General features: G+C 36.6%; 2 protein-coding genes across 3 annotated transcripts; both read left to right on the top strand.

Annotated features, from left to right (window-relative positions):
- Positions 1 to 2227: 2227 nt before the first annotated feature.
- SKS17 (SKU5 similar 17) lies at positions 2228 to 6289 on the top strand. 2 transcript variants are annotated; one of them, XM_007047090.3, is made up of 9 exons: positions 2228 to 2384; positions 2471 to 2639; positions 2732 to 2841; positions 3291 to 3561; positions 4215 to 4311; positions 4486 to 4831; positions 4945 to 5310; positions 5400 to 5478; positions 5789 to 6289. In XM_007047090.3, exons 2-9 carry the CDS (start codon positions 2511 to 2513, stop codon positions 5990 to 5992), a joined length of 1602 nt encoding a protein of 533 aa, XP_007047152.3. In that variant the 5' UTR covers positions 2228 to 2384; positions 2471 to 2510; the 3' UTR covers positions 5993 to 6289. The 2 variants fall into 2 exon arrangements, with proteins under 2 accessions (XP_007047152.3, XP_088663825.1); XM_088807699.1 differs by lacking the exon at positions 2228 to 2384 and having other exon boundaries at positions 5400 to 5468; positions 5781 to 6289.
- Positions 6290 to 8963: 2674 nt separating this feature from the next.
- Positions 8964 to 11941, top strand: LOC18611068 (protein SKU5 SIMILAR 14-like). The gene is made up of 9 exons (XM_018120066.2): positions 8964 to 9051; positions 9173 to 9359; positions 9475 to 9584; positions 9707 to 9977; positions 10064 to 10163; positions 10273 to 10618; positions 10720 to 11085; positions 11344 to 11422; positions 11531 to 11941. The coding sequence occupies exons 2-9, from the start codon at positions 9216 to 9218 to the stop codon at positions 11726 to 11728; spliced, it is 1614 nt and encodes a 537-aa protein (XP_017975555.2). The 5' UTR covers positions 8964 to 9051; positions 9173 to 9215; the 3' UTR covers positions 11729 to 11941.
- The last annotated feature ends 262 nt before the right edge of the window (positions 11942 to 12203 follow it).

Here is a 12203-nt window from a genome sequence, read left to right as displayed (position 1 = left end):
TTGAATGGTTGAATTTAGTGTTTACTCAATCTAAAAGTTTTCAAATTAAAATATAATAAAGAGTGCGAAATCATGATTGAGAAAGGATTATCACGCAACCATTGTATAGTCAATGGTATAATACCTTTCGTATGAATAAAAAACTAAACACAAGACAACATAATCAAAAGTGAATGTATAGGCACAAGTCATAGACAAAAGTGGGACACGGTCGAATCCAAGGAATCACCACAAAATTTGGGCCAAATCTAGCTTTGTTCACATTCAAGTCTTCCCCCACACCTATTCGGCTGCACCACTTCGCATTATGGTGATTGAGCGGTGCGTCAGTGGCAAACCCGCGTGGTTCCCACCCTCGAGTCAAATGCTCCAATCCATTAGCCAACATTTCACGTGACAAACTCATTATGCATATATTTACTAGGCCCTCCTCCTTTCTCTCTCTCTCTTCTCTCTCTCTCTTTTCTACTTATATAGAATAATTTATGCATATATATATATATATATATTAAATTTTATAGTTTATTAATAGATGGCTTAAATGTATTTATTTAATTATTTTTCCATATAAATTTACTCGAATAATTTTTTCGACCACAAAAGAAAAAACCCCAACTATTTACTTCCACAAGATATTCTAGAGACTTGGGGTTTAATTATTTAACCTACACTAGCTCTACTTGAAGTACAATATTTGTGTACATTATTAACTTCCAATGAGGCATATAAATAAAATACTTTATCCGTCATTAAATATTTAATTTTTTTATGTTTATAGAGAATAAAATAAATTTTTAATTTTAATGTATTTTATATTAAAATTGAACTTTTTATAATATAGATGTTTAATATTTTCTAATATGAAAAATAAATTTACAATATAGAAAAACTAACAAAATTATTGTAAGATATCACCAAAAAAAAAAAAGAATAAGAAAAAGGAGACAAAGGGAGTATCAATCTTAAAACTAAACTTATGAGTTGGATTTTTGAAATTCGAAATTTGGGTTTTTAAGGTATATATACTAGTAATGATGAAATAAAAAAAAGAGAGATTGCGTAATTCACTTAATAAATAAATAATATATGCTGAATAAATATAATGTATATGTTATATATTTTACATGATAAAATATAGTACTCACATTGAAGAAAGAAAACCTTTTACTAACATGTAAATTTGGTTGACTCGACCTTATCAGTTTCTTGAATTTATAATTATTTGAGTTGTGGGAGAAGAATGGAGGCAATGACTAGGGAGATATGGTTGCTGCGGAGCACATGTGCCCAAGTAGAAAAATTTATATGGCAGGTTGAACTGAAAAACCTGCTGCACCTTGCTCAAGCTTTAAGAAGCCAGCTCACATCCAGAAAAAACCCCCCAACAACCCTAAAAAAAGTGCAAACAGACAACCAAGCTTGCAACTTGCTTAACTGTATTACCCCCAACTTCCACATAGCAATACATTCCTAATAATTTCATATTCTTTTTATCCCATTGTTTAACCCAGGCAGATCAATGGGATGGTGACTTCAGAAATTGGATTTTAATGGCTGCCATTCACCATTAAAATAGGAAAAAAAAAAAAACAAAAGGATTTATGGACTGTCAGTTCTAAAGATACAAATTTCTGATAGGGCCACTTGGTTTTCGGTATGCATGTGAGGGTAGTATTTAATTCATTTCTGCCTGTGACAGTCATAAAAATAAAACACCTCGAAAGCTAACCATATCCAATGCCATTATCTTTTGTACTACTAATATTTAGTAAATGCAAAGGGTTGGAAGATTCTAATGGTGTTAAATTTTTTCCATTGAATTAAGTCAGACTTGTTCTACTATTACTTTGCCAATGGAAGAAAAATTCTGGGAATACCCACTTCCAATGTCCAGGAAATGGGGGGAAAAGGGAAAGAACAAAGTAATAGTGGTAAACAGGTCCAACAATACAGCTCATTTATCTTCAGGGTCAAAAGAAAAAAGGAAAAAGAAAAAGCTATAATCAATGGCGAGATTACAGGGAGGCAATGTTTTAAATTTTTATTTTTTCCAAAAGAAAAGAGTGAATGAGTGAAATAAACGTAAGCTGGAAGCAATTATCATAACGCGGAAACGCGTGAAATGCGCCGAATATTAGCTAAGTCAAACCTTACAACCTTAGCAATCAAACAACAAATTCCTTTTTCTTTTTTATAGTTTGAGAAAATGAAGTGTTAAAGTTACGATAATTTCACATTTTAAAAAACAAAACCCAGTAGAAGGGACAGGCAACCAATATCTGGTGGAGCTTTTTCCCGCCGTGGGTTCTTATAAGAAGTCTGTACTTCTCCAGATTGTGAACTCAAAATAGTTCACTTTCCAGGGAGATAAGTTTCTCTTTCAGGCAAGATGGTGATGTATTCTGATACATAAATTCTGCCAGGTTTTGTAGTTTACTAACTAAACGATTCTTGGTTTGCTTATGTTCAGTGGCATTCAAGGTAGGAAAAAGAATATTGGAAAAGCAGTCATGCTCCGTTTGCTTTTTGGAGTTTTGGCTGTTTTGAGTGTGTCCCTGGTGAATGCTGAAGACCCTTACTTGTATTACACATGGACTGTCACTTATGGCACTCGGTCTCTTCTTGGAGTTCCCCAGCAGGTTGGTAATTAAGCTGTTTTTTGAGTGTTGGAGTAATGTGCTTGATGCGGATGTTCTGAGGTTCTAAAAAGTTTTCATTTTTGTTTTGGAAGGTTATCCTTATCAATGATCAGTTTCCTGGACCAAAACTTGAAGTGGTGACTAATAACAACATCATCTTGAATCTCATTAACAAGCTTGACCAGCCTTTCTTGTTGACATGGTTGGTTTCACTCTCTCTCTCTCTCTCTCTTTGCATTGAAATCTTGAAATCTTGGTTCCCCTTGCTGTTTTTCACACCCTCAACTAATTTACTATCAATGAATCTTGGAAATAATGGAAAAACCCAGACTTGTCTTCTTCCTGTAAATTCACTTCATTTCAATTTTCTTGAACATATCAATGAAAAATAGTAGAAGAAACTATGCCTAAATTAGGGCGAGGGGTTGCATAGTTCCATTTAATGGAGGTCTTCTTTTTTCTTGTATTTCAATTAGTAAGAAGTTTAACCTTCAAAAGTTTTTGTAATCTTGCCTTTTCTGGGTATTAAAATTGACTGATTCTTTTGGAAATTTTAAACACTAAATTTGCCATTATTTTCCTGTGTTCACTTGATTCTGCTCTTTAGAATCTTGACATTGGGATAATGAGGACTTGTTTTAATCACAACAGGAATGGCGTCAAGCAAAGGAAGAACTCATGGCAGGATGGTGTTTTGGGAACCAATTGCCCTATTCCTCCAAACTCAAACTATACATATAAGTTCCAGGCCAAGGATCAGATTGGGTCTTACACATATTTCCCATCAACTCTAATGCACAGAGCTGCTGGAGGATTTGGGGCACTCAATATATACCATAGAAGTGTGATTCCAATCCCTTATGCAAACCCTGATGGAGATTTCACTCTACTTATTGGTGACTGGTACAAGACCAGCCATAAGGTTAGTTTGCACAGTTTTCGTTTACCTCCAGAAGGTTAAGATTTTCTTTTTACTTGCAAACCATTTTCTTCTTCCCCTGTTTTCCCTTCTTTTGGCATTGTTCCTAAATTAGAAACAATAAGCTGGATAACTTTTATAAAAGGCTTGCACGTTACTAACTGCCAAATTATCATACTTGCAATGCCAAGGCAATCTTTCACGATATAAGAATTTCACTGGGGATTTGTCAACGTGACCAGCTCCACATGATTAAGCTTTTATGTTTTAAGCCAATTCTTATTTGGAATTTCTATCTAGTCTCCCTTCAAAAAGCATTACATTAGCCATTTAGAGCTTGATTCTTGTTATTATTCCCCCTTACCCACATTGCTATGAAAATCGTTGTGCTGCATTTTAGAGTTGAGATTATGCTGGAGATTAGACAAAAACTCGGAAACTAACTAGAGGGTTGAGTGGCTGTCTCAACTTAGTTCCTGCTGCTTGAACTTGTCGTATTGTGCAATTTGTAAAAAGCAACGAGTATCTATGTGTACAAGAATGCTAAAAAAAATAAAGTTTTAAAGCTGCATTTCATAGAAGGGCTTCTTGCCATGCTCCAAATACTTTCTTGCCGTGTGTTCTTCACTCATTATATGTTTTTTCCCCTTTGGCAGACATTGCAGCAAACTTTAGACTCAGGAAAATCTCTGCCCTTTCCTGATGGAGTCCTGATAAATGGCCAGACTCAAACTACCTTTAGTGGAGAGCAAGGTCATCCTAAACTTTGACCCCTATCATCTTTTTACCAATCAAGTTTCATCGCTTAATTCATAGCATTTTTAGTCATTTATTCAAGACAATTCTGTTGTGAACTTTTCTCATAATTTTTTTTTCCAATAAAGTTTCATGCCTTTACCAAACAAGTTTTGTTTGTGGTGGTTTCAGGCAAAACTTACATGTTCAGGATCTCAAATGTTGGATTATCCACCTCACTGAACTTCAGGATTCAGGGCCATACAATGAAGCTAGTTGAGGTTGAAGGATCTCACGTGATACAGAACTTATATGACTCTCTTGATGTACATGTGGGCCAATCTGTAACTGTCTTGGTAACCTTGAATCAGCCGCCAAAGGACTACTACATTGTTGCATCCACAAGATTTACTAAGACTGTTCTGACTGCAACTGCAGTGTTGCACTACACAAACTCACAGACCCCGGTTTCTGGACCCTTGCCAGCTGCTCCTGCATACCAATATCATTGGTCAATGCAGCAGGCAAGAACATATAGGTACTAGTTGATGGAAGATCATATGACTTGTGTGATTTGATGCACTACTTTCTTGAATCCAATTTAGAGTAAAAATGATCTTATTTGATTCTTTTTCCTTCATTTTCTTGAAGGTGGAATTTGACATCAAATGCAGCCAGGCCTAATCCTCAGGGTTCATTCCATTATGGGAAGATAACAACAACTAAGACAATTGTCTTGGCCAACTCGGGATCTTTAATAAATGGAAAGCTGCGTTACACAGTGAATGGTGTCTCCTTTGTTAATCCTGATACCCCTCTGAAACTTGCTGATTATTTCAACATCCCTGGAGTTTTTAGCATGAGTTCCATTCAGGACCTCCCTTCAGGTGGTGCTGCAACTGTAGCTACCTCCGTTGTGCCAACTTCTCTCCATGATTTTATTGAAGTTGTCTTTCAGAACAACGAAAACACCATGCAATCTTGGCATCTTGATGGTTATGATTTTTGGGTTGTTGGGTGAGACACAATGTCCTGCTCTTTTTTTTTTTTCTACTTTTTTTCCTGTGGCTGGATAGGTTCTTATCTTTCCAATTGCAATTATACAGTTTTGGCTCTGGACAGTGGGCACCAAAAAAGAGAAGAACCTACAACCTAATCGATGCTCTTACAAGACACACTACTCAGGTAACCCCCACATCAAGGACCAAAAACAAACAATGTTCTTTTTATTTTGGGAGGTTATGCCTCTACATTAATTATCACTACCACTGTTAGCTCTTTGATCTGTTGTCATATTTGGTAGGACTTAGGAGCCATGTCTTCATGTTTTCACTTTGGATTTCTTGAAAGACAATTAAATTCTTCCCCCTTCTACTCTCATTAGCATTATAACAGTTTTTCCAGTGCCCCTTTGAGTCATCTCAGTTCATTCTTTCAGGCCATTTCTGTATATGATCTTTTCCTGCTACTAATTCTTTTATTTACATTTTGGCAGGTATATCCAAATTCTTGGACCGCCATATTGGTCTCCTTGGACAACCAGGGCATGTGGAACATGCGGTCTGCAATGTGGGAAAGGCAGTATCTTGGGCAACAATTTTACCTGAGGGTCTGGACTCCTGTTCGCAGTTTTGCTAACGAATATGACATTCCCTCCAATGTCCTACTCTGCGGCAAAGCTGTTGGACGTCACCCTTAGTTTTTGATTAACCATCCATATCGAATCTGCTTGCAGTCATGAGAGTTTGACTACGGCAAAAATAGATGAGAGAAAAGAGCGTGGATTGAAATATTTGGCCTTTTCATTTGTATATCTTAGAATCGTTAGATAAATTTATCTATTCCATTGTCTTACTGTATTAGCTCCGAGGGCTTGAATTATATTCTGAAAAAAGTTATGAGGTTTGATTAATTTTAAATCAAATTGTATCAAGCATTTGGTGCTGCTGTATCTAAGTTAAGAAGGATCATTTGGATGTATTGACGCCCAAGCAAATCTACCATACGCGCACATTCTTGATGGTTAAACTGAAAACATTGGGTAATTCTTGAATTGTAAATACAAGGAGATATGATTCCATAAATATCTAATAAAGAACTAGTAAAACAAAGTCTTGGTGGTGCTGCTGGCTTAGCCATACGCTGATTTTGGCGGGATTTATTTGTATTTAATGGGTTTATTTCATTGGGCTTTAGGTTTTTGGCAGGCTCGTTATGTGGCTCCTGGCTCTCACCAACATGCGAACCATGGGCTATTAGTTAGTATCTACAGAAGTGGACTGGGTTTACTAGTTTTGGGAATATCATCGGCCCTGCCTATCTCTCGATGTTATAGCTCTAAACTCTGTATCAACATCGACTATAATCTTCATGGATGGCTTAAACTGCTTAAATATGGAGATTGATGAGCAATACTTATTTGATTTTGCATGCTTCTAAACAATTTCAGTTAGCAAAGATCATTCATTTTGTTCATTCCAAGGGAAAAAAAATAATAATTTGACAAAAAGGAAAAAAGCCATTTTTGGAGATGTTCAAAGATTAATTAACACCCTCACATCTCACAAATAGGTAGATTTACAATTTGTTTCTAAAGTCCAAAATTGTCTATGTGCTGTCCCTAGTGTACACTAAAAAGAATGTGTGAGATTCGTCATGGACTCATGGGGCACATGCTGAGAATTTAATCTTCACGTGTGTTGGAATTCAGCAGGACTAACTTCACTCACGATTTTATTGCCCTGTACCAGGTGTGATTTCACCTCGCACTCCCCTTTGCCAGATCTGTCCTTGGGATTCATTTTCATGTCTGAATTCTAATTCTCTGAACCGAAGGGGGTGACTTGTCTTCAAAACACATACTAGTTGACTTTGCTATATTCAATCCTTTTTTTTTTCTATTAAAAACAAAAAAGAGATCTACCTTAGCTAGCTTGTACCAGATGGTACCATCTATATGCTTGCAACCTTTTAAATATAAATCTGAATTAATCGTTAATTTTTTTGACTGTAGTCCAAATGCAGCTCTAAATTTTTAAGTAATGAATAGTCATCTCATGTGCTTGATCTTCCAATAGCCACCATAAATTCTTACTGAATTATCTCTGGACCAAAATTATTTTCTTCAATTTGATCTGTATGGGTTTTAGTGATCGATTGCAAAACCTCGATCTATCGTAAGTGAAGAGATGAAAAGAGAAAAATGTAAGCATCCTACCTGTAGTCAACATCTAATGTTATCCTGCCAAGCCCCAGCTCATCAATCAAATGTGAAACAAACTAATGTCCATCAATATTATAATAAAAAGGTTTATTGAGTTTAAGACCCTTCCATTTACTTGTTGCAGCCATAAGGGATGAGTGAAGTATTTGAGAAGGCAGCATGTGGATCCTGATGGAAAAATTGATTGGTCACACAGCTGCATGTGTTGCTGCTGAGATTGACTTTAATTAAATTTGTTTAGATACAATTAATGAATATAACAAGCTAAGGTCATCATTATCTTTAATTTCTTGGTAATAAAGAAATTGCATCGCGTTCAATTTAAGACCTTTAATTATATTTGGTATATGCGGGAATAAAAATAAAAACATGAATATGTCATCTTAATTAATTTGTGAATTATGATATGCTATATAAAAGAAAAATTCATATGGAGACATCTCATTAATATCAAAAGCATTATAATTTAATATTTAATAATTAAATTATAATGTCATTAGATATTTTACTTCATGAGTAGTCAGGGTAAGTTTGTATGCTGAGATTAAGTAATCTAATATTTCATAAAGAGACTAATCGAATTCACAAAAAAGAAAAAGGAAAAATTTTGAATTGAACTTGACGGTTTACCAACAGAAATAAATAATTTAACTATAAGAGTGACCATAAATTTACTTAATATATGATATAAAATTATGGCAAAAAGTTCAAATAAGAGTAAAAAAAATTAGTTAATCTAATACACCAAACCAGTCCCTCCTTTCTCATAACTACTATAACCGTCAAACACCGAAGCCGTAACAAGAAAATCAGTGAAAATCTTAAAGAAGCTAAAAAAAAAAGGTCCAAAATTTGAGAAAATTGTTAAGTGCATTATAGCATTTATATCAAAAGTAGAAACCTTGGAGATTCGAAAGAACCTGATCCATGCTACCCTCTCTTTGTCTTGGGTTATTGCTTCGTTTGCATGTAAGCCCTGAGCAACGACGACCTTTTCCCATTTTACTTGGAACAGAGTCTTTTCATTAAAACCCATTTCTCTCTCCGCGTTTCCTTTGGATTAATTTAATTCTGGAGGTCGAATCGATTAACTTCTTGGCAATGACTTATGATCCGAACTCGGCTGCGCCGTTCCCGCTTCTCTAGATCTTCCTTCCCCTCCGGCCACAGCCGACGCTTCCAAATCCAAAATGATTAAAACAGAAAAACAAAAAAGGAAGTAGAAAAATTAATTTATAATTTTGTTTAAAAAAAATCTCTCATTGGACGGTTCTGCTATTTTCAGGAAATTCTAGTCAAATTATCAACTTGGCAATACTTTCGGCTGAAATGAGTTGTGAAAGCTTCTTGGAGTTGAGCATGAAGTGCGCCGCAAAAGAGCTTTGCATGCATTGATTGTCGTGTCCTTGCTGGCGTTTGCATCATCTTCGTTCCCAATATATAATAACTAAGGCTGTGTTCCATGTTTGTACACGACTCTAACAAAGTCTCATCCTCGTCCACTTCGACTTCTGGGGGAAGTCTTGGAATTCTTGGTAGGTCTCTCTTCTTTGAATATAGTTCAATTTTACGTTCAAATATACAAAATCAAGTCAGGAATACGAGAAATATATCTATGAAGCTCATCATGTTTGTCCTTTCTTTGTATATCTTCAGGGCACGAAGACTATATTGGGGGGGCAAACACTTCAGATAAAACATGAGAGAGGCCGTTTTCCTTCAATTTTTACTTGGAATGTTCGCTTGCTTTAGTGTCTTCTGCGCCAATGCAGAAGATCCATATAGATACTATACTTGGGTTGTCACATATGGAACACGGGCTCCTCTTGGTGTTTACCAAAAGGTTTGTTACTATCTCCAAGCATCAATTTTTGTTTTGAAAAGAACAATGTTCATCAGACACAGGTTTGCTTGTACAGGAATTCTAATTAAGCAGAACTTTTCCTCAACATTTGCAGGTCATTCTTATTAATAATCAATTTCCTGGACCTCCAATTGAAGCTGTGACTAATGACAACATAATTATAAATGTCATCAATCAATTAGATGAACCCTTCCTCATTACATGGTTAGTGCTCACCTTCCTCTATTACTACTTGATTGGAAGCTTCTTTACTGACGTATGCATATGCTTTTAATTCTCATATACGTGATCAAGGTTTATAACCCAGATTTTGTTGTGGAAATTAGGCATGGAATTAAACAGAGGAGGACCTCATGGCAAGATGGTGTGCTTGGGACCAATTGCCCAATCCCTCCCCACTCAAACTGGACATACAAATTCCAGTTGAAGGATCAAATTGGAACCTTCATGTACTATCCTTCAACTTTACTGCACAAAGCCATTGGTGGTTTTGGGCCTCTCAATGTTATGCAAAGGTCTGTCATCTCAATCCCATACCCTGCACCTGATGGAGAATTCACTGTGCTTGTTGGTGATTGGTACAACGCTGGCGACAAGGTATGCTATCTTTCAATAATAAGAGCTCTATGGCTCCAATTGTCATGCATGTGAGATAATGTTCTAACTAAAACACATTTTTACAGGCCTTGAAGGAAAGGCTGGATTCAGGCTTGGGTCTTCCTCTTCCAGATGGCCTCCTTATTAATGGTGTCCGTAGATCTTCTACTTTCACTGGTCAGAGAGGTAATTATGCTCATCAAGTCCTTTAGATAGCCTTTTGCTTTCTTAGGCTAAACAGTGGATTCAGTATAAATCTATGCTAAATTTTTCTTGGACTTTTGACTAATTACAGGGAAAACATACAAGTTTAGGATTTCAAATGTGGGTATATCAACATCAATCAACTTCAGGATCCAGGGTCATGCAATGACTCTTACTGAAGTTGAAGGAAGTCATAGTCTGCAGGAGGTATACGAGTCCATTGATATTCATGCCGGTCAATCTGTAGCGGTTTTGGTTCAATTACAAGCGTCAGTTAAAGACTACTACATCGTAGCTTCCACCCGTTTCACAAAGCCTATTCTCACAACTACCGGTATTCTTCGCTATGGGGGTTCCCACACTCCAGCCTCTTTGCCATTGCCTATAGGCCCAACTTTCCACGTTCACTGGTCCATTAAGCAAGCCAGGACCATCAGGTAGTCGACCAGCGATCTTCCAGGAATATCTGTTTGCTCTTTACATATACAAATAATTGCTAATCACGCACCCTAACGTTCTCCCATATTTGTGTTTTTAGATCGAACTTGACAGCAAATGCAGCTAGGCCTAATCCTCAAGGTTCATTCCACTATGGGACAATAAAGGTTGTGAGGACACTTGTTTTGGCTAATGCAAAAACCAAGATAAATGGCAAGTTGCGGTATGCCGTTAACGGGATGTCCTATGTGGATCCAACCACTCCGTTGAAGCTTGCAGAATGGTTTAACATCCCTGGTGTCTTCAAATTAAATTCGATCAAGGATGTCCCTACTTCAGGCCCTGCAGTCCTCGGCGTCTCTGTATTTGGAATCACCCTTCATGACTTTGTTGAAATTGTCTTCCAGAACACTGAAGCCGCCATCCAGTCATGGCATCTTGATGGCTCTAGCTTCTATGTTGTCGGGTATGCTTCTGTACATTCTGTATTTTTATTGAGTTTGCTCTCCCAACTCTCATGAGGGTCACCATACTTGGAGATCATTACTCAGACCTTGCGACCAAATAATCAGAAAAAAAATTCATTACCGACTTTTGCTAAAGAAGAAATCTTTCACAATATTGGAATGTAATTCTTAAAGTATTTTTGCTCTGCAATTTAGTAGTTTAATTACCTTTATGGAGCATTAATCATTTAACATGTTCTTTTTTTTTTAAATTTCAGATATGGTTCTGGCCAGTGGAAACCTGACTCAAGGAAACGCTACAACCTGGTGGATGCAATTTCTAGACACACTGTTCAGGTAATTGAGAGCAATTCATACAAAATAAGGGCTTTGAAACGTGGACTCTTTAATCTTGAATTCATGAAAAATAGAACATATTAACTTAATTGGCAAAACTCTTGGTAGGTATATCCAACTTCCTGGACCGCAATCCTAGTGTCATTGGACAACAAAGGTATGTGGAACCTGAGGTCGCAAGACTGGTCCAAGAGGTACCTAGGTCAGCAATGTTATCTCAGAGTTTGGAACAACGAAAAAAGCCTGTTTACTGAGACAGACATTCCTCCGAATGCACTACGTTGTGGCAAGGCCGCCCACTTATAGAAACAATATTCTCATTGGTGTAATTTATTTTTCTTCATCAGCTAATTCTCTAAATTTTCCCCTTCGATTTCAGTTACGAGGGTGTGACTGTTAGGAAGAAAAAAAAAATGGGGGGGAAGTTAGGCTTCAAAAGAGGGCAAGCAAAAATTATAGATTTGTTGTGCTAGCTTGATTACTTTCGATCGTAATCACAATAAACATTTTCCTCTTCAATCTTTGTGGCATGCTGTTCCTCAATATTTCATGGCCCATGTGATGCTTGAAAAGCAAGTTTCATCCAGTCAATAGCCAGCTCATTCAACTGATAAATATGCTGCGTGAATATGCACCCAAGTTTGAAAAAGTACAGCACTCAATTTTCAATTGATTCTGCCGCAAACTCAGAGCGCATAGTGTTTCCATCCGTGAATGACAAAGCTAGAGAACTGCTAGTTAAAAGAAGTATGGTTTGAATGATGATGAAAATGACCAACAG

The sequence above is a fragment of the Theobroma cacao genome, chromosome 1 (genome assembly GCF_053813885.1).
Source record: "Theobroma cacao isolate CCN51 chromosome 1, ASM5381388v1, whole genome shotgun sequence".
In the NCBI taxonomy this organism is placed as follows: domain Eukaryota; kingdom Viridiplantae; phylum Streptophyta; class Magnoliopsida; order Malvales; family Malvaceae; genus Theobroma; species Theobroma cacao.
Note: the sequence above shows the minus strand (reverse complement) of the source record. Positions and strands in the feature narration are given on the sequence as shown.